This window comes from Gopherus flavomarginatus, chromosome 4, assembly GCF_025201925.1.
Source record: "Gopherus flavomarginatus isolate rGopFla2 chromosome 4, rGopFla2.mat.asm, whole genome shotgun sequence".
Taxonomy (NCBI): Eukaryota; Metazoa; Chordata; order Testudines; family Testudinidae; genus Gopherus; species Gopherus flavomarginatus.
The window spans coordinates 203,975,426-203,997,846 of record NC_066620.1 but is presented as its reverse complement, the minus strand read 5'-3'; the positions used below and the strand labels follow the sequence as shown (position 1 = coordinate 203,997,846).

The window sequence follows — 22,421 nt, the reverse complement described above, 5'->3', positions numbered from 1 at the left end:
TGAACACAGCATTACTTCTGAGTTGTACTGACTCAGACGTTTATGTGAGATGCACTCGCTTCTAAATTGTGAGACATTATGAAGCAAGCAGGGATATAGGCCACACACAGTAGCCAGTTGTAAGGAGATGCTCCTTATTTATGATATCAGACACACCTTGCAGCTTTGAAGTTTACATCGGCTGAAAATTTAAATAAATAATATTTAATTTAAATTTAATTAAAAATAATAAAATTTAAATAAATAATAGTAATATTTAAATAAATAAACATTTGGGGCTGCTTTGAATAATGGATTTTCAATTTGTGTAGAAAATCTGATGGGAAAACCTCACATCTATCAACATTTTACTGGAAGCTCAATTCTATTACATTTCAGTGGAGGCTCAAAATTCTTTAAAGAAACCAATCTGTTCTTTCTCCAACCCTAAATGTATCACTTGAGATTTGAACTTCCAATAGGAGCAGTATCTGACATGTAACTAATTTTAGAATACAAAATGCTCCTCAACATATTGCAATACCTATAATTTAAAATAACAGTAAACCTAAATTTTGCAAAAACAGAAAATTTGAGTGCTAACAAAAAGCATAATTTATAATTGAAAGAAAATAATATTTAAAATAAAAAACTTTTTTGTCCTTCCAAAAAGAGACAGAAATTACTAAGTTTTATTTCCCAAGAGAATTATGCCACTTTTGTAAAGAAAATTACAGTCACCACAAATTGCTCTCAACAATTTCAAGGCTTCTTCATTTGACCACTTGAAAATCAAAGTTCTTTAAGATTATAAATATAACTTTTTATAACTCTGTTATTACGTACTGTGAATGGGGAAAGGGGGCCAATCTTGTGGCTGTAGCGCCGAATGGCCTCTCTGATGTGGCAGGGCTGGATGGCATCGCTTTGAGCCTCTATACCACAAGCTGCAGTGCTCTGCAACAGAAAAACACATAAATTGTTGCTAAATCAAAAACATACAACAGACCCGCAGTGCATAAAATATGAAAATAAACCTTTATAAAATGGACTGATTTTTTTTTCCTGAGGATACACATTATTGTTGCCACACACTACATCTTAAAAATCTATTAACAAATCAAAGAGGACTTTTACATGAACTCTGTTTAACAGACTCAGAGAACAATATATTTGTCCTCTTAAATCTTTTACCCGGTGCTGATGTATGCAGCAATGGAAAAGAGTAGCAAATGCTCAAATTAAAATGAAAGGATCATGTAAGTCATGCTGCAATAACCACAGAAAGCTATTTCTGAAACATTTCAAGCTTTCCTTATAATATTAAGGGGCAGCAAAAAAATTGTGGTAAGTATTTCTAAGTATTTCAAAGCAGACACCAAGATCACAATTGTCTGATGTCAAATTTAAATTTGAAAATGAAACCTGTAATATAATTATAAAGTCACAAAGATAAAGAAATATTTTAATAGATTCAAACTGGAAAATTTTCAGATTTTAAATAGATTTTTGAACTAAGGATCCTGTGCAAGAAATAGCAGATTCATGCATGCTGGTCCATGGATACTACAAAGGTCTTCTTGGCTATGCAGGAACAGAAGCTGTATTGTAATTTTAGTAGGTAAACTGTAATGTTGGTGTAGGCCTCTCTGGCTACCCAAGACAGCTGCTTGCAAAAATTCACAGATTTCATCCAGGTGACTGCCACGTGATAAGATCAGGGGAATGCCACTGGTGAATCCATTAAGCATGACCAATATATAATGGATACCACATATACAAGATGTACACAAACATACTATGAACATATACCATGGGCCAAAATTTTCAGACTTGGATGTCTAAAGCTAAGTATGTAAATAAAGTGACTGATTTTCAGAAGTGCTGACCACCAACAGATCCCAGTTGGTATCAATGAATGGAAACCACATGCTACATAATGTGTTGGTGGGTCCTCTCTAAATGACATTCATAAAGGGAATGTGAAACCCACAGCTTTGTGTTGGTCTGGGCCTCGATGTAGTATGAATAGCATTCTTCGCTAAACAGCTGGTCTATCACAACACCTTAGCTATGCCTAGTAGACTCCTGTCAAAACTGGATATGTCGTTTCAGTAAATTGTACAGTAGTTTATAAATATCACATTTTTTAAAATGACATTGAAGTAAGGTTATGAGCTTATATTAAACAAAATTGTACCTAAAATTGCATACTTAGTTACTATTTTGTGCCTCTGAACTGCAGTGCAAATCACTCATATGAACCTCACCAACCCAATGTAAAAAGGAAGGGGGAAAAGTAACATTCAGAACTCCTAAGCCAAATATTCTTACAGATCATCAGTAAGTTCCTCACTGGTATGGTATGTAACAAAGCCAATGCTGACAGTTAATTTATTAGTGGGGGAAAGCTGAGCTATATGGGGAGTGTCTATCCCTCTTATGATTCTATGAGAAGCATATAAATACCTTGTTTATTGTTTGATAATGTTAATGTAACAATTACTAGTGGAATGTGCATATTTGTTGGCAAGAAAATAATGTACATGAAAGCAACACTAGTGCTTCAATTCATACTCTTGACCTTGAGTTATAGTAACATTTTTTCCCAAGATTTCCCAAAATATCTGAAAAATACAGCAAATGATATATAACCTCTTCGTTTATTCAGTTTTCCCCCACTTCGGTTTTGATATGATCATCCCTCCCACTTAGAACACCTGGGATTACAGTGAAAACTAGGAACGGTAATACCAACATTGGATATCTTGAATGTGAGATAAAAGATACCCATATTTCATTCAAAGCATGTAAGCTGAACTTACTGAGATAAAAATAAGGATAGTGAAGGTCTTAAGCCTTTTCAGCAATTCTGATCTTTAAACTGTGTGCCATATTTTACAATTCAGTTTTCCAAACCAAGATTTCAAGCCCAAGAAAAAGATCAAAATCTTCAGCAGATATTTTGAGTGCCTGTCTACGACAGCCTCATCCACACCAACCTTTTTTCTTTTTCTTTGTTTGACTTTGGTGGAGTCTTGTCCAATGCCCCCATTCCCCAGGGCTCCAGACAGGGTTTTCCCAAGGTGTTGTGGTCCTGCTGATGCTGGCGGAGTGGGCGTAGGAGGTGGTGTGTTTTCGGGGGAGTCAAGATTACTCTTCATATTTGTGGTCTGGCCTAAGAGATGTGGCTATCAAAACAAAAAGTCAAGCAGTTATTGTAAAATGAAATTTTTAAGAACAGTTTCATTGGTTTCCTGGACTTACTGTAACAGGAAGTATAATACATTTGAGAAGTTACTGTGATTGCTGATCCAGGTAATTACAGCAACTATTGTATCTGCTATTGCCGATATGTATGCATATTAATTTCTAATGCTGGAGTAAAGGTCCACATACAAGAACTAGCTCAGGGCTGGTAGTGGGAATTTCTATACAAGTAGAAAAAAATTTCATTTTTAAATGTAAAGCTGTTGTCAATAATTTTCAAGTCTTTAATATGTACATTTAAAAGTTATTTTTTTAATAGTTATAAACATACAGTGATTTTGCCCATCCCAGAATCAGCACATCAACAGTTGTCCATATTTGTATCTGACTACAAGGAACTCAACGATTCCAAAAAAATGCATGCACTAATAAAATAAGTACCACCCTACCTATGATATTTATTTCTGCTCTTATGAAATGATGGCTATACTGACAATATTAAATAAAAACAAGTATTTACCTCAGCAGAACTGGGATACTGTATAAAAGTAGCAGATATTGCATGACTGAATGGATCACCTGCTTTGGGAGCCATATCCTGTTTGACCAAAAGAGCCAAGTCCACCAACTAGAAGAGCAACAAAAGCAACAATTAAAGACCAGGTTCACTGAGATGGAATGAACTTGTTATGAACTGGTGACAGGTTTCAGAGTGGTAGTCGTGTTAGTTTGTATCAGCAAAAACAACGAGGAGTACTTGTGGCACCTTAGACACTAACAATTTCATTTGGTATAAGCTTTCATGGGCAAAAATCCACTTCATCAGTCCATGCATCTGCTAAAGTGGGTTTTAGCCCACAAATGCTTATACCCAAATACATTTCTTAGTCTCTAAGGTGCCACAAGTACTCCTCGTTTTTTTTTATGAACTGCATCTCAAAAGTGAAGACTACACTATATGTGTAGACACAAATGATCCTAATTCTAATCCTAACTAGACAAATTCAGCCTTGAAATAAGATGCAATTTCCGAGCAGTAATTAAATGCTGGAACAAGATGGATTCATCATTGATTGAAGTCTCTAAAGCGAGATTAGATATCTTTCTAAAACATAAGCTTTAATCAGCCTGTAGGAGATATTCTGAAGTCCGTGTGCGTGAGGTGTCAGTCCCTTCTGGCCTTGGAGTCTGTGAATGTATGAATCTCCCTATTTATTTTGTTCCTTCATGTGCTATGGAAAAAACAGGAAATTCTGTATTTCTCCCCATATGCTCAAAACCACCCGGATGTTTATCCAACTCTGCTTGCACCTCAGTCTGCAGCAATCAGGAGGGATTTTTTCCCCTTTAAGTACAATTGGACAGATGTATTCTGTGTTTTTTCCCCTCCATCTTCCTCTGAAGCAGAGCTAGAGATGAGACACCAGATGGGGTGGACCAGTGCTCTGAGGTAGCAGAGAGAATCCTGTCTCTCAGATGCCTGGCTGGTGTGTCTTGTTCACATGCTCAGGGTCATACTGATCACCAGATCTGGAGTTAGGAAGGAATTTTATTTCAGGTCAGATTGACAGGGATCGTGAGGTTATTTTTCACCTCCCTCTGCAGTATGAAGCATGGATCACCACTAAGATCATTAGGCATATCACTCCAGATCAATTTCCTGACATTGCAGTGGCCTCAACTCTCCTGTTCTCTGCATGTGCTACACAATATAGTTTAGCCTTCTGAAAAGTGAAATGCTTTGGTCTATCCCAAGTTATTGCGCTCAATATAGGGGTAACTGGATAAAATGTAATGGTCTGTGTTATAAAGGAGGGCAGACTAGATGATCTAATGGCCTCTTCTGGCCTGAAACTCTATGAAACTATAAATGCCCCTTTAATAGAGTTTGAACTGCAATGAGTTACTTTAACTTAAAGAACTGGAAGTGACCTATCTGTAACAGGAAGCTCTTCGAGATGTGTGGTCCCTATCTGTATTCCACATGTAAGGGGACTGTTGCCCCCTTACTAACATTCAGTGGGGGTGTTTTCGTTGGCTAGCTCCCAGCACTAAAAGGGGAAGGGTTGATGGGAAATCAGGAGCCTGAGACTGACAGTCCCCAGGAACAATGGGGAGAGGCCAATGATCCAGATCAGCCTGATTGAGTCAGGAGGCCAGGGGGGTCCCGTCCTCCATGTGAGCTGGAATTGCCCGAGTCAAACAGAGTGAGGCCAAGCTAAGGAGAGAAAGGGGCCCAAGCTGAGTTGCTGGAAGCAGAGCTGCTGGAAGCAGAGTCAGAGGGGCCAGACAAGCAGCCCAGAAGCAGGTCAGAGCTGGGAGCAGAGTCACAGAAGCAGCCTGCAGAGCAGACCTGCCCTGGGAGCAGAGCTGTAGCAACTGGAGCCAGAGGGGCCAGAGAAGCAGCCCAGGGAGCTGAAGGCAGAGCAGCAGCAGCGCTGAGGCAGTGTGGAGCTGGAGCTGGGACTGGAGCAGTCCGGAGCCGGGTGTGGTGAGCACCTGGGAAGAGCGATGGGGACCCTGGGCAGTGGGCCCAGCACAGGGAGACGCCTCAAACAAGAGGCTCTGCAGGCCAGACTTGGGAGGGATTGTAACCCTGACAGGGTGGGAGCGACGCTGGGAAGAAGGGTCCTGCCACCTAGAGCCTGAGAGACTGTGGTTACCACCAGAGCAAATGTCCAATCCACAGCAACCCTGCAGCACAGCCAGGGCCTGAGAAGGAGGCCTAGGACCGACAAGGAACAGACTGTGAACTGCCCTGATGTCCAGAGACATTTTTTGTGATTTTCCCTGCCACAGAGCGGGGTGATGTGTTTTCCTTTAACCTTTCCCATTTTTCCTTACTCTTTTTTTAAATTAATTGAAACCCCCAGGAATCCTGGGCCCAGCCTTGTTGGGGTTACGAGGACTCTGCCAGATAGAAGAGTGCAAGGGGAGTCCTCAAGGGCAGGGAGGCCTCTGGGTAAAGAAAGTGGGAGTGAGGACTCAGATCCTTTCTATAGCCCACTTCACCGGGGCAGTGCAGAAGCCAGGAAAGTTCCCCACAATAGCGGGACCATTCCCCAGCTTACAGACACATGGATACACATGTGCGCCATGCAACTGAGTCCACAGATTATGAACAAGAGCTGTCCATTGGCCTGCACACACACAGTTGCTCTCCTCATGCTCCAGACCAAAGGCATAAGAGGCAGTGCTGGCTGCTGCCTCTCTCACCATGAATCCAGAAGGATCTGAAGCAGAGTGTATGGAGGGCAGATAGTGGAATACGGATAGGTACCTCTCAAAGAACGTACAGTTACAAGTAAGTAAACTCCATTTCTTCATGTGCTGGTCCCTATATGTATTCCATACATGGTTGACTGACAAGCAGTGTTCAGACCAGAGGTTGGTGGTAGAATGCCAACAGTAAAGATGCTTGAAGAACTGTAGTCCCCACAGCTGCATCTGCAGCAAAGGACTGAACTAATAATGTGTAATGTTTTGTGAACATGTGACTGGGACTCTGGGTAGCTCTCATGGAGTGTCCTTACCCCATTGGGAGGAGGGAAATGCGCTAATTGGTAGTATGTGATGATGCAACCAAAATCAATTTATTGATCTTCTGAGGAGATATTTCTTGTCCTCGTGAACTTTCTGCTGTAGTGAGCAATAGTCTTGGTGATTTTCTGATTGGTTTGGTCCTTGACAGGTTGAATTCCAGGGCACATCTGACATCCAGGGAACAAAATCTTTTCTTGTCAATGGAATCATTGGGTTTTGTGAAGGAAATGGAAAAGTGGATAGGTTGGTTGATATGGATTTCAGAAATTACTTTAGGGAGTAATTTAGGATGAAGATGAAGAGACCTTCTCCTCGTGGAAAGGGCATATGGTGGATCAGTCACGAGTGCTCCCATTGTGCTCATTCTTCTGGACGAAGTAATAGCAACTAAAAATGTGACCTTCATGGAAAGATGGGACATAAAGATCTGGCCAAAAGTTAAAATAGTGATCTGGTGAGTACTGACAGGATGAGATTGAGATCCCATTGAGGTGTAGGCTTGACAACTGGTGGAAATGTCCTGGTTGTATCTAGCTAGTTGCAGATAGCTACCTCAATTTGTGTTTGCAAGTTTGTTCTGAGGTGGTTCCTGTAACTTTGAGTCCAGGAACTACAATTCCAGGATGCACAGGAGGAGGAGAGAGACAAGAAAGAGGAAAGAAAGAATGTGAGCTCTTTGAAAAAGTGAATGGAATAAATCTTACCTTTGCTGTTATCAAGCTTCCTGCGTCTTTCTCAAAGGGGTACAGGTACAAAAGTCCTGACTAGGCCCTTCAGGAATCTGTTGGGTGAGTAAAAATGGAATGCTCATCTACTGGAGGAAGGACTGCACTGATCACTGCAAGATGGACCCAACAATGAGCTAAGGAAAAGACCCAAGTTCTTCAATGACAGTAGATAATCTAAAATGACTGGCACATCCACAGAGTCTGAGGAAAACTGATTGCGCTGTGCCCAGGTGTAGAAACATCTCCATTTAGATAGATAGTCGCTCCTAGCTGAATCTTTAATACTCTGAGTAAGAATGGCTTGGCAGCTTCTGAACAGGAGTATGTTCTGAAGCCCATCCACAAACCAGTCTGTGAGGTGAAGAGGGTCTGTGTGGGAGTGTCTGATTTGGCAGTCTTCCTGAGTTAGAAGATCTGGCAAGGGATGGCTCCTGATCAGAGGACAGGCTGACATTCTCAGAAGTTCAGGGAACCAAGTGTCTGGACTAGTTGGATGTTATGAGAATGACTCTGGCCCTGTCATGACAGATCTTTCTCAAGACTTGCGGTAGCAGAGAAACGGGCCAAAAGGCATATCTGAGTTGGTCTGACCATGATAACAGGAAAGCATTGTCCTGGGCATCATGGCCCATACCTGCAATACAAGGGAAGTTTCCTGTTCGTCTGGGACATGAAGAGATCCCATTGAGGTGTTCCACCTGAATGAATCTCTCAGAGCTATATATTTCCCATTCATGGTCTGCAGAGAAATACCTGGTAGGTCCGTGGCTTGGATAGTGATGCAGTTTCTGAACATTCCAATGCCTGACTGCTTCCAGGAAGGGGTCTTCCTCAACCCCACAATGATACTATCCAACATTATTTGGATATGGAGTGAATACATGATGAACCAGTCTCAGTTCCAGCAGGCTGATGTGCAGTATGGTGTAAATGCCCTGTACAGTGTGGTCATTCAGGTGAGTGTCCCATCCCAGAAAGGATGTATTTGTTATGATGGTGGCACTGGGGCTGGCAGCGTTGGAGGGGACTCCCACTTGCTCTTGTTCCAGGTTCATGTGAGAAAGGCAATGACCTTGGTGGGAACAGTCACACTGGTGTTCACGTGGTCCTTGTCTGGTAAGTAGAGAGACCAGAGACAGGCCTATAGGTAGCACAGAAAAAATCTGGTGAATGGTATCACATAAGCACATGAGACCACGTGGCCTAGTAGGGAAAGGCATACTTTGACTGTAGTTTTTTTGTTTGCAAGTAACGTGCTATCAGATTGCTCACTGATTAAAATCTTTCTGAAGGGAGTAAAGATCCTTCTGAAATTGGAGTCCAGTGTCACTCCGATGTTTATTGTCCTTGTGAGGGTCAAAATGGACTTTTCTTTGTTCATGCAGAAACACTAGTATTGCTAGAAGATGAAGCAGGAACAAAGTTGCTAACCTGACCTGATGGTAGGAGTGATCTGTTAGGTGCCAGTCAACCAAGAATGGGAAGGCTGTGCAGCATTACATCTAATTTGGGGTGCCACCACAAAAAAACCTGTGTGAATACTCTGGGTGCTGTTGCTAGTACCAGGGAAGGACACTATATGAAACCAGGTGTCCTCTATATCGAGAGCCATGAACCACATTCCCTCCTGTACAAAGGGGATTACTGATGCTAGTATAGCCATCCTGAATTCTGACTTTTGAATAAAGAGGTTCAGTTGTCAAAGATCTGGAATGGGTCTCCACCCCTCATCTCTTTTGGGGACTAACAAATATGGGGAATAGAACCCTCTCCCTTCGTACTGAGATTGCACTTGTTCTATTGGCCACTGTTGAAGAAGAGAATCTGCCTCCTGGGAAAGAATCTCCTCGTGAGAGTTGTCCTTGAAGAAGAACCAGGAATGGAGTTTGTGGGAGGAAAGGGAGATAAATTTGATGGAGTAATCATAGTGGATGATTTCTAGAACCCACTTGTGTGTCATGAGAGAGTCCAAATTGTGAGCAAAAAGTAAGAGAAGGCCCCCAAATCAAGGGACAGAATAGAAGTGGTTGGCATCCATAAAGGTAGGTAATTCTCAACTGAGGCATCAAAAGTAGTCCTGAGTGGGTGGGTGGCAGGCAATGGGTGGAGATTGTGGACGTAGAGGGAGCTGAAAATCAAGGTCTCTAAACTCTCTGTTGCTTGCATGGAGGCTCAGCTGAATGCTGATGGTAGAATGTTTGTGGAGGGGGTGGTCTTGGCCTATACACTTGCCTGACATGTTTTCTCTTCAGGGCCAAAATGCAAATTCCCAGGGAGCAGAGGGTCAATCAAAAATCTTTAAATGAGTGTAGAGACTCATCAGTTTTCTTGTCAAATGGTAAGCCCTCTATGAAGTTCCACACTTCTGCATGGAACCACGAAGAGTGAAGCCAAAACTCACACCTCATAAACAGAATAGTGGCTAGCCCTCTAGATGCCATGTAGGAATGTTTTTCCCACTAGTCTGCCTTCCTCAAAGAAGGCTTGATTTTGGGCTCTGTCCTCATGGGGAAATTTGTCCTTAAAGTCTGCCAGTGTAGAGCAGTTGTTAAAATCATATTTCACTAACAAAGCCTGATAGTTAAGGCTACGGTTATGTTACGGAGGTTGAGGAAGTCACGGAATCCATGAGTCAAGTGCACCTCTCAGCTCTTTTACTTGTGGGGGTGTAGAGGGGACCCTATGGGTGGCTCCATGATGGCCTCATTTACCAGGAGTGCCACTTTGCTTGCAGACTGTCAAGGAGCCGGTGCTGGGAATCCTGGATCTCCTCCATAGGGATCTGAAGATCATTTGCTTTCCTCTACAGTCGTTCCTGGTACTGCTTATGGTTGTCTGGCAGAGATGGTGAAGACAGAATAATTGCTTTGTGCAGAAACGAGGATGAGATTCCTGTCAGTACCTGCAGATGTGGCTCAATTTCAGCCTCCGGGAGATGCTGTATGGGAGAGGTGCATAGGACTCATGCACAAATCCTGGGTGCCTGCCATATGGATCCCATGAACCCTAGGAAGGCCAAAAGGAGGGGTTAATCAGTTGAGAGCTACCTTATGGCACTGGTTTGAAGTGGTTCTTCGAAAAGTCAAAACTGGGAGGAGGGCATCCAGTTCTTCTCAACTCCCTGTCAGGACTCATCTCTCTGCAAGGAGATGAATGGCTGGTCAGAGCATCTGACTCATCCAAGTCAGAGACCTGATCTGGCTCTACTGATGGGGTCGTTGGTATGGAAGGTGAACACTCCTGAGTCAGGGCTGGATCAGGGAGGATTCTTGAGTTACTGAAGTAGATTCATCTTCCGGTGTGGCAATATCTCTCAGGGGACGGGTCTGAGAGGAGAGGGGATGAGACATGAATGTTCACATGTCCCAGGGTTCAGGATGTACGGGCGGTCAGGACTGATGATTGTGACGCATCCCAAGAGGGTGCAGGTGGCTGATCCTTAGAAGAATGGGCTGGGACTGCCATAGAGTCAGGTCCTGCATGCTTAGATGAGCCAATGGATGCCAGTCTTTATGTTTAGGAGTCAGAGCCACCAAGAGAATCTATGGATCCTTTTTCTTCTGTGTTTTAATGGCCTGCCTGGGGCCTTCAGCAGTTCTGAGCCATTAGGATGTGTGTGTGAAGGTTTGCACAACTTGCATGGGGTTAGGGAGGGATCTCTTCTCTCAGGAACAGACCTGAATGGGGATCTGTCCTTGCATCCATGAGAGTGCCTCTTACTCTTACAGAAGCCCTGAATGATGAGTCCTTGGGTTTAGCAGCTTTAGGCTCTGCTCCCAAATTCATGCTTGAAGAGCAATTGCACATATGTGGGCCAACAGACACTGCTTTTCATGAACCTCTGGACTCGGGCACGTGTGGAATACACATCGGAATCAGCACTCAAAGAATCACCTCTCTCATCACCTTTTATAAATTTACTGAGTAATTTGTCTACCCTAAAGCGGCTTGGCCCCTACCTTTTATTTACAGTTGGGATGACTGAACTGCCAGAACTCACATAGAAAAGTGAGTGGTTTCAGTGGCCTCCTAGCTGCCGATCTTTTGCTATAACCATTAGGCAAAAGGGTCACTTACACACCAGAGCAATGAGCACGCTACAGTACAAAAGCTCAGATACAGCAGATTACATGAAAGTTAGAAAGGAATGCAGAGATAGTCCCTTAAAAGGTCAAATACACTTTGAAGAAATGTTAACACACAGCCTGAAGTGTCTGCTGAGATTAGTTGAAAGATGTTTAAGATTACTAGTTATATTTGTTCTGCTGTATCACAGTAAGTATAGCACATTCCCTTACCTGTGCCACAGTCTCATATGCTAAATATGCCAAAATCTCCATAGCAACTGCATTTGGTTTTATTTCCATGCTGCTGCAGTCCAGCCAATCACGAAACTTGGAAGCTTTCTTGGCTGTCAGTTCAAAACAAAGTGAACAGAAGTTAATGTTAACAATAGATCTACACTCTTATCTGCTTAATTCTACATCTGACAGGGTAAAAGTCAAACAGTAAAACTGAATTTGATGGGAAGGGCAAGAAGGAGGGATTCAAAGAGGGGGTTAGAATGAGACAGTGAGATTAATGGGTAAAGGTGCTAATTTCACAGGCAGCATTTTGGGTAGCCTATAAGGGAAGGCTATGACCATTATGAAGGAAAGAAGGAGAAAAAGATGCAGTAATCAAGGCAGGAGATTACAGTATGGACAAACATTTAACTGTGGGGACAGACAGAAAGGGTTGGAGTTACAATATATTATGGTAGAAGAAAAAACAGGCTTGTATCACCCCTTGGATAAATGGTGATAAAGATAGGAGGAATCCAAGATGGCTCTGAGGCTGCAAACCTGAGTGAGGAGGATAGGGATGTTATCAACAGCAATGATGAAAGGTGGAAGTGATTTAGAAGGAAAATTAAGGAGCTCAGTTTTAACTATGTTAGGGTCTTGGAGGATGACAAGCTATCCAGCATGATTTGCTGGGTATGTCTGAAATGCAGTATTAGGCAGAGGGAAATAAAAAGTGCAGCCATGTAGATCTGTAAATCATCAACACAGAAATAGTGCTTTGATCTCACACACTCTCAGGATACCTCAGGAATAAGGCAGAGAGAAAAAAAGAAGAGATGAGCAGAGATAGAGAGCCATGGGGGCTTGCACAAAGAAGGGACGAGGTGGGAAGGCCAAAGTGACACTGATGGAATGGCAGAAAAATTAAGAGGGGAACCAGAAAAGGCCAAAGGGAGGATAAAATGTTGTCAAGGAGAGAGTGAACAATGGTATTAATGACTAGATAAAGATGAAAGAAACTTGACCAGGAGGAAGTCCTTAGTGCTTTTGGTGAGAGCTGTTTGTGAAGAGGGCAGAAATCAACTGGAGGGAATCTGGGGTAGGTGAGTAATTTGATATAGAGTTGTAAACAGCCTCTTCAGTCAGCCTGGAGGTAAAGGGGAGAAGAGAGATTGGGTGTTGGTTGGAAAGGCAGCTGTTATCGTCATATTTTAGGACAGGGAAACAATAGTATACTGGTTGGTTGAGGAAAAGAAGCCGAAGTAGGAGAATTTGAGGATGAGTAAAAGAGAGGTGGCAGGATCAGAAGCACTGGCTCGAATATTTACACGTCATCTTAGACTGTTTGGTATTTGGGGCAGGGAGCTTTTCTTCCATCAGTTTTTAAAATGCCATACAGATTTACAGTGTTATATAACTAAGTAATTATAATACTACTGTAACATTGGGTGACTCTTCAGGAGCTAATGCATGGGTTTATCTTACAGTAATATGGATTTATTATTTTAAACACACTGCAGTTTTTAAATTCAATTTCTACTACAACTAAGGGAAACATGGAAAATAGTCTTTTGTCTTAATTTTTAATAAAAGGCCATCTGCCATTTAGCACATTACTGTATTATCTGATTTGTTTTTGCTAGGTAATGAAATTGTGAGTATGATTCTCCTCACTGGTTTTACACCAGTAAAACCCCATTGATATCAACTAACAACTTGATTTATATTAAATGTGAGGAGAAAATGAGGCCATGGTTATGCAAAAATGTAGCAAAATTATCCATCAGATCATTTAAAAAAAATAATCACGATCTCCAGTTCATCAGCATTCAATGTTATTTTGTAAACTGAATATTTATATTTGTGCTGAGCAGGGCCGGCTTTATGACCCACGGGGCCCGACTGGAATACTTGGCGGGGGTCCGCGGCTTCGGCGGCATTTTGGCGGTGGGAGGTCTGCTCCGGGGGTTTCGTGGCAGTGAAGGACCCCTCCACCCCCCTGCCACCGAAATGCCGAAGTTCCCCGGAGCGGACCTCCCGCCCGCCACTGAAATGCCGCCGAAGACCCCCAGAGTGGGGCCCCCTTAGGCTTGGGGCCCTCTTCAGCACGGGGCCTGATTCCGGGGAATAGGTGGAATCGGCATAAAGCCGGTCCTGTGCTGAGTTATGATTATAATTTTTAGGTTTAAAAATGGCATTATCACTAACCTCTCATTAGCTGAAATCACCCCAATCTGAAGTACCATTTACCTAATGTTCACAGATGTGTGATTCCAAATTACAACTGAACTTTCAAAACATATTGAATTAGGAAAAGAATAAATGCTTACAAAACATGTTTTCCTACATTTGCTGACATTTAGACAGGGCGCTATTTTGGATGTGTCATTTATTTGCACTTTATGATATATACATGAATCACTCATGCACCCAATTCAAATGCCTTGTTATAAAGAACAAGATACGCATCTCTCATTTAAAGACACCATTGTGTTCAATTTGTATTGTAGGGTCATGTGCTATTTTGTCATGCTTTTCACTAGCTGTTTCACCTCACTTTCTCTTTGACCTTTAACCTGAAGTTTTAGTCATCACTTAACCGCTTCTGTAATGATGTTTTGCTACATGATCAAACCCATTAATTTACAACCCATTATAGTTGTGGCCCACAAGCATTTCTAGTAAGCTGGCTTTCAGTGCTAGTAAAGTCCTAATTCTGTCATCATGTTATTAGTGTTGGAATGGCGTGTACTGATGAATTTGGCTAATGCTGAATAAATTCCACAGCAGGAGGTTATGGCTTAAAATAGAAAAGACTCTTTAGTAAGTTCTTTGTATGGTCTATGGATGCAGATATAAAAAGGAAAACTTACTACCATTAGTTAATTTTAGATACCTTCAGAAGTAATCACAACCTTGAAGGTGCACTTCATTAATCAGCTGTGTATAACAACATCAAGGTAAGCTGCATACAAACACGGTTGTTTTAACACAGAAACTGGTTAAAAGTTTTAACTATCTATTTATGGATTTTATACTAGCACTCAGCATCAGAGTATTTGCGTTATATGAAATCTGGGAAATATAAAAATAAATAAAAGTCTGCCTGATCTCAATACAGTGTAATAAATTAGCATCACTTAGCAGTTCTGAGGACAAAGAATCTAATATACTCTTTCATGCATTAAATAAATACATTTCCAAAAAATGTACCAATTAGGTTCTACATTGTACATAAAGTAACTACAAATCTAAATACTATGCACGAGTTATGTGATAGTACTTACAAAAGCTTAACTGACGACTTTCACAAAATTCTGCGTACTGGGCTGAGTCCATCATTCGTGTTTGTCTTTCTGCTCTCTGAAAAACAATGGGTAGATTTCAATAATGCACCTTTTTCAAACAAGAACCACATACTGCAAAATAAATGCCACCCACAAAACTCTTGCAGCCATAACTCTGAAGTTAACCCAAAAATTAAATGTTGTTTTAACAGGAATAAGATGCACAAAAATAACACACGATTGGGTTATTTCTCATGGGTAATATTTGCCAACGGTAAGATTCAGAATTTTGATTCCAGAAGTTTGCTTATATATGTTTCTTATGCAGCACAACAGTTAGGGCTCAAGCCTGCAAGATGCCGAGTACTCCCACCCTGATTCAGGAAAACACTTAAATACACATTTAAATTTAAGTCAGTGAGTAGTCCCACTGCGTGCTTAATGTTAAGCACATACTTGTGTTTTCCTGAGTCAAGGCCAAAGGGCTCAGCATCTTGTATAACTGAGGCTATGGCTACACTAGAGAGGTTACAGCAGCCAGTTGCACTGATGCAGCTACGCCGCTGTAACTTCTCAGTATAGCTACTCTAAGCCAACGGGAAAGAACTCTCATGTCAACTTAATTAATCCATCCCCAGTGAGCGGCAGTAGCTATGTTGGTGGGAGAAGTTTTCCATTGACACAGCACTGTCCACACCAGCGCTTAGGTCAATGTAACTTATGTCACTTGGGGGGTGGCTTATTCGCATGCCTGAGTGGCATAAGTTATACCAACATAAGTGATAGTGTAGACATAGCCTGAGCCCTAAATCCTTTTGAAATAGACACTAATGAAATTGTAGTGAATGGAAGACTGACACCACCGTGGGGATGCACCAGATCAGAAGGGGAGCAATAGAGGTGAGCTCTGCTCCACACCAGTTTGGTACATACAGCAGCACTGGGATGGTGATTGCTGGCATTTTAACTAGTAATGTGTGCCTTCATTTTTATTCTTCAGAAAGCAAAGGCAGCTAGGAGAGGAAGAAAGTGAAAATTAAACAGGATAATTAATTAAATCCCATTTGAGAAAAAAAACATTCTATAGGATAGTTTTAATTGTATTTCATACAGATATAGTTAAATGTGAAATAAATTCTTATGTAATACAGTGCCTCAAAACAGTCAGAGTATTCAAACCGAACACGTTTATATATAGTATCCCCTCCAAATATCTGCAACACCATATTTAGGCCAAGATTCAACCAAGCATTTATGTTTATATTTAATTTTAAGCACATGCTTGAGTCCCATTGACTTCAATTGAGCAATGCTTATTTACATTAGCTGAGAATCTATCCCATATAGACTTAACACCCTCTGTGACAGTCTATACTGTTATAGTCACCACTTTTACAAGACTATGATAAAATCTGAACAAGTATGCCTTGTGAGGTATCATTTGAAAAGTCATAATCTGCTGAATATCATTATGTTGGAATTTGTGTAGCTATACTATATGTGAAGTTTTGAGATTCTACTGTATAATTGTTACTTTAATCTTAGAGAAGGGAGTGTCACCACCTTTCAAACTGTAACTTAACAAATAAAGGAAAACCATTCAAACTAACAAAGGCAAAATGTTGGCACCAATAGTACAATCTTGGAATAGGAGTAGCCAATTGCACCACAATCCATAAATTTACACTCACTGCATATAGCCAGAGTTAACATATCAAAATTACAAACTAAGAAGCGATAAATGTGGTATATCTTGACTTTAATAAGTTTTTTTATATGGTCTTGCATGACCTTCTCAAACAAATTAGGGAAATATAGTCTACATGGAGCTACTATAAGGTGAGTGCATAACTGGTTGGAAAACTGTTCCCAGAGAATAGTTATCAATGGTTCACAGTCAAGCTGGAAGGGCACAACGAGTGGGGTCCTGCAGGGACCAGTCTGGGTCAAGTTCAGTTCAATATCTTAATAAATGATTTAGATAATGGTATAGAGAGTACATTTATGAAGTTTGCAGACAGTATCAAGGTTGGAGGGGTTGAAAGTGCTTTGGAGGATAGGATTAAAATTTAAAATGATCCGGACAATCTGGAGAAATGGTCTGAAGTAAATAGGATGAAATTCACTAAGGACAAATGCAAAGTACTCCATTTAGGAAGGAACAATTGCACACATATAAAACGGGAAATGACTGCCTACGAAGGAGTACTGCGGAAAGGAACTCAGTGGGGTATAGTGAATCACAAGCTAAATATGATTCAACATCAAGAAACAGTTGCAAAAAAATAAACAAAAAAAACCAACACAGTTCTGAGATGTATTAGCAGTAATGTAGTAAGCGAGACACGAGAAGTCATTCTTCCTCTCTACTCCACACTGATAAGGACTCGACTGGAGTACTGTGGGGAGGGATAGCTCAGTGGTTTGAGCACAGGCCTGCTAAACCCAGGGTATTGAGCTTAATCCTGGAGAGGGCCATTTGGGGATCTGGGGCAAAAATCTATCTGGGGATTGGTCCTGCTTTGAGCAGGGAGTTGGACTAGATGACTTCCCGAGGTCACTTCCAACCCTGATATTCTATGATTCTACTGTTTCCAGGTCAGGTGCCACATTTCAGGAAAAATGTGGAAAAATTGGAAAAGGTCCACAGGACAGCAACAAAAAAAGATTAAAGTTCTAGAAAACATGACCTAGAGGAAAAAAATTAAAAAATGGGTTTGTTTAGTCTGGAGAGGAGAAGACTGAGGGGAGGCATGATAACAATTTTCAAGCACATAAAAGATTGTTACAAGGAGAAGGACAAAAATTGTTCTTGTTAACCTCTGAGGATAGGACGAGAAGCAATGGGCTTAAATTGCAGCAAGGGAGGTTTAGGTTGGACATTAGGAAAAACTTCCTGTCAGGGAAGTGAAGCACTGGAACAAATTGCCTAGGGAAATTGTGGAATCTGTCTTTGGAGGTTTTTTAGAATGGTTTACATCAGCAGTTCTCAAACAGTGGGTCATGAGTTCATTTTAATGGGGTTGCCAGGGCTGGCATTAGACTCGGTGAGGCCCAGGGCAGAAAGCTGAAGCCTGAACTCAGCCCCACCTATGTGTGCTGAACCCAAAGCTTGAGCAATTTAGCTTTGCGGGGCCCCCTGTGGCCTGGGGAACTGGGCAAACGCCGGCTCTGTGCGCTACTTCTTTTTGCAGACACATGCCTATCAGAACTGTCTGAAATAGTTACTGAGCAACTGACTGAGCATGTTGTGGTTGAAGCCAGTTTGAAAAGTTGCTGTAGAAATAATTTTAGCAATGGACCGTTTTCTCAAGAAAATTGGAGGAAAGTGGGGTGATGAAGGGGAGTTGATTGCCACTTGCAGCAAAAGAAGGGTTGACAGCAACGATCCTAAGAGCAGTAAAAATCCAAGAAGCCACAAATATGATCTGAAACATTTGGAATCTAGATTTACATGGACTGATTTTGAGGACTCATGGCCACAGCGTTTGGTGCGTAGTGAAGTTCCAGCAAAGTATAGCTTAAGACCTTCGAAAATGTTGCAGCACTTACAGACACGGCACAGTTCTCTTCAAACAAAACCACTTGATATTTTTCAGGAAAAGCTGAGAGTGCTACAGGGCCAGAAAACAGTACTGAGAACAGCAGCTACAGCAAATGAGAAAACCCTTGAGGAATCTTTTGATGTGTCATATTGGATAACTAAAACTAGGAAACCGCACACTATTGGAGAAAGTTTTTTCTGCCACATGCCAAGAAAATGGTTTTGATTATGTTGGGGCAAGGTGCAGTGACTCAACTTGATTCGATTCCCCATCTAACGACAATATTGCCAGGCGTATTCACAATATGGCAAATGACATACTGAACAAGTGATTGCCAAAATCAAGTGAAGTCCTTTTGTTTCACGTTCTATTTGATAAAACAATGGATGTCTTTAGGTGTTGCTCAGATGCTGTCATACATAAAATTTGAGAATGACAAAAAACTCCAAGAGAAATTTCTGTTCTGTCGGTCATAACCACAGTGTGCTACAGAGGAACAGCTCTTTGCACTTTTGGATATTTTTGTTTCTGATTCTGGCTTGGAATGGCAGCGCTGTGTAAGAATTTGCAGGATGGTGCTCGTGCAATGACTGTAAAAAACAGAGGGCTTTCACCTAAGTGCAGGCTGTTGCACCACAAGGATATTAGATTCACTGTATTATACACAGACAAGTCCTAGTTGCAAAAAATACACCTGTTCTAAAACAAGTTCTCAATGAAGCTGTTTGCACAGTCAACTTCTTCCAGAGTAGCTCAACAAGTGTACGCCTGCATGGAGTTTTTTGGATAAGCTCAACATTAGCCATTAAATTTAATATTGTAGTCACTTAAATGTTTAGAAAAATATCCAGGTGTTCTCCCCCCTCTTCAGTCACTCTGACTTGTAGTGAAGCTTTAGTGTTAACATCTAATGCCTCATTTATTCTCTTTTGTGAGACCTAACTGCAAGGACAGATGTTGTATTTCATTATTTTATGTTCTCAGTTCCTTTTCTGTGTACCATACATTCCTCCTCCTCCTCTGTTCTGCTTGCCTGGGTTTACATTCTGTAGCAACTGCTGTTTGAGATGTCAAATTTTTCATTGAACTTTTTCCATTATGGTATATGATACATCTTTGCCAGAAAGGATTGCAGGCAATGGAAGGATTCTTTTCTACTGTCTCCTCTGAAGACACCAGAGCTTTTGTTACAGATTTTAAATTAACAGAAAACTGTTGGGATGATCATATTTACCTTTGGTCTTCAACATCTTGATAAACAGTAAAGCTTTACACATTATATATTAATTTAGTCCAGGATGGAGAGCTGCAGACTTTGCTATAAAATTTCTTTCCAGTTCTGCTCCTTTTCCCCACCAATGTATAAGCACGATTGTAGCATTATTTCTTATGCGCTAAAGATTTTTTTTTTTATCTTAACACGTGCCCCAGCTCCATATCTCTTCTAGTGACACTGTAACAGTGATCTGTTCTGGAGGCCACCTTGCCACTTAGATGTTGAGTCATACGTTTTGAGGTCAGAAGGGACTATTATGATAATCTGGTCTGAGCTGCGTAACATAGGCCACAAAATTTCACCAAGTGATTCTAGCATCAATCCCATAACTTCTGGTTGAGTGACATTTTTTTTAGAAAAACATCTAATCTTCCTTTAAAGATTTCTAGTTATGGAGAATCTGTCACATCCTAATTAATTAATTACCCTATTTTTTAAAAAAATCACCTTTTATCTAGTCTGAATGAGTCTAGCTTCAGCTCCCTGCTACTGGATCCTGTTATGCCTTGTTTTGCCACAATAACAAGCTGTCTCCTATCAGACATCTTCCTACGTAACCTCTTAACCATTTTAAACAGATTGAGCTTCTTTAGGTTCCTGCTGTAAGGCAGGTTTTTCCAGACCTCAGTTCATAGATATTATATGCTATAGAAGGGACTCCATCTTCTTGAAATATCAGCCTAAATAGGAGTTTGTGTATCAGAAGTACTCCCAAGGACTGCATGGACAATATTTACGGGGAGATTTTCAAAAGGGCCTAAGGTGTTTCAGTGGCACTCATGCTCCTAAATAGGATCTATGCTCCTAAATCCATTAGACAATTTTGAAAATCTCTTGTGTGGAAACAAACAGTAATTTCTTCTGAAAATTTTACATCTCTTAATGTGAACTAACACTCATTCTCCATTAGCTTCTGTATACCTAATGGTTCAAATGGTTTCAGACTTTATTTACTTTTGTTTGATCTATTTATGGGTGATGCAGGTCAAATCATGTACCAAGGCCATGCACTCTTTCAATACAGGACAGTTATAGGGAATGGACAACCCTTGCAATGTTGTCCAGAGTAAGGATGGTAACAAAGAACTGTTATTCAGGTACCAAGAGGTAAATTAGTATCTTCATATGACTAACCATTGAGAGCATCCTTGTGTACAGAGGGAAATAACTAGATAAGGGAAAACAGATTTATATGAGAGGTTACAATTGTTGGGGAAAAAATTCCTGTACCCACAAAGAAAAAGGAAATCTAACATAATCCCATCCCCTTGGGGGTATACAACAGTGACACTAACACACAATCACAGGTCTTATGTCCAACAGCATCTAGCATCCCACAGTTCCTGTAACACAGAGCATCGTAACCACAAGCACTGTACCAGCCTCACAAACTAAACCTCAGAGCAGTTATGTTAAATTAAATGGGACAGCAATGACCAACGGTAATCAAACTACAGACAAATTGTTGATACATCACGATCTATGCACTGACTCAGGAATTTTCTAACTAAGGAATACAGTGCACCAGAGGGGAAGTCTCTCTCACTGTCTTCCAAGGGACAGGTAGCAAGTAACTCCAACAAAACTAAAGATATCTTCTTGCTCCAGTATAAAACTTTGGGATGTTAAGCGACTAAAAAAATTAATTGAGTTAAGTGCACCATTAAACAATAATATAATGCCATTTATTTAAATATTTTGGATGTTTTCCACATTTTCAAACATGCTGATTTGAATTACAACACAGAATACAAATCATTTAATATTTTTTATTAAAAGTATTTGCACTGTAAAAAAAAAATAAAAGAAATAGTATTTTTCAGTTCACCTAATCCAAGTACTGTAGTGCAATCTCTTTATCATGAAAGTTGAAATTATAAATATAGAACTATGTACAAAAAAACTTGCACTCAAAAATAAAACAATGTAAAATTTTAGAGCCTGCAAGTCCACTCAGTCCTACTTCTTGTTCAGCCAATCGCTCAGACAAACAAGTTTGTTCAAATTTACAGGAGATAATGCTACCCACTTCTTGTTTACAATGTCACTGAGAAGTGAGAACAGGTGTTCTCATGCTACTGTTGTAGCCAGCATCGCAAGATATTTACGTGCCAGATGCGCTACAGATTCATATGTCCTTTCATGCTTCAACCACCATTCCAGAAGATGTGTGCCCATGCTGATGACGGGTTCTGCTTGATGATAATCCAAAGCAGTGTGGACCAACGCATGTTCGTTTTTATTATCTGAGTCAGATGCAACCAGCAGAAGTTTGATTTTCTTTTTTGGTGGTTCAGATTCTGTAGTTTCCACATCAGAGTGTTGCTCTTTTAAGACTTCTGAAAGCTCCACACCTCGACCCTCTCAGATTTTGGAAGGCACTTCAGATTCTTAAACCGTGGGTCGAGAGCTGTAGCTATCTTTAGAAATCTCACATCGGTACCTTCATTGCGTTTTGTGAAATCTGCAGTGAAAGTGTTCTTAAAATGAACAACATGTGCTGGGTCATCCTCCAAGACTGCTATAACAAGAAATATACGTCAGAAGGCGGATAAAACAAAGCAGGG

General features: G+C 40.9%; 1 protein-coding gene across 13 annotated transcripts in view; it reads right to left on the bottom strand.

The window, feature by feature from the left end:
- SUPT3H (SPT3 homolog, SAGA and STAGA complex component) overlaps nucleotides 1-22,421 on the bottom strand; it is a 524,342-nt gene that overhangs the window by 122,653 nt on the left and 379,268 nt on the right. For all 13 annotated transcript variants that reach the window (XR_007774028.1, XR_007774029.1, XM_050950866.1 and 10 more), the window contains 5 exons: nucleotides 15,034-15,109; nucleotides 11,759-11,871; nucleotides 3,710-3,817; nucleotides 2,982-3,170; nucleotides 826-936 (listed from right to left, as the gene is read on the bottom strand). Coding sequence is in view for 11 of the 13 variants with exons in the window: in XM_050950866.1 (XP_050806823.1) it covers nucleotides 826-936; nucleotides 2,982-3,170; nucleotides 3,710-3,817; nucleotides 11,759-11,871; nucleotides 15,034-15,109 (597 nt within the window). In the remaining 2 variants the exon portion in view is untranslated. The remainder of the gene's footprint in view (nucleotides 1-825; nucleotides 937-2,981; nucleotides 3,171-3,709; nucleotides 3,818-11,758; nucleotides 11,872-15,033; nucleotides 15,110-22,421) is intronic.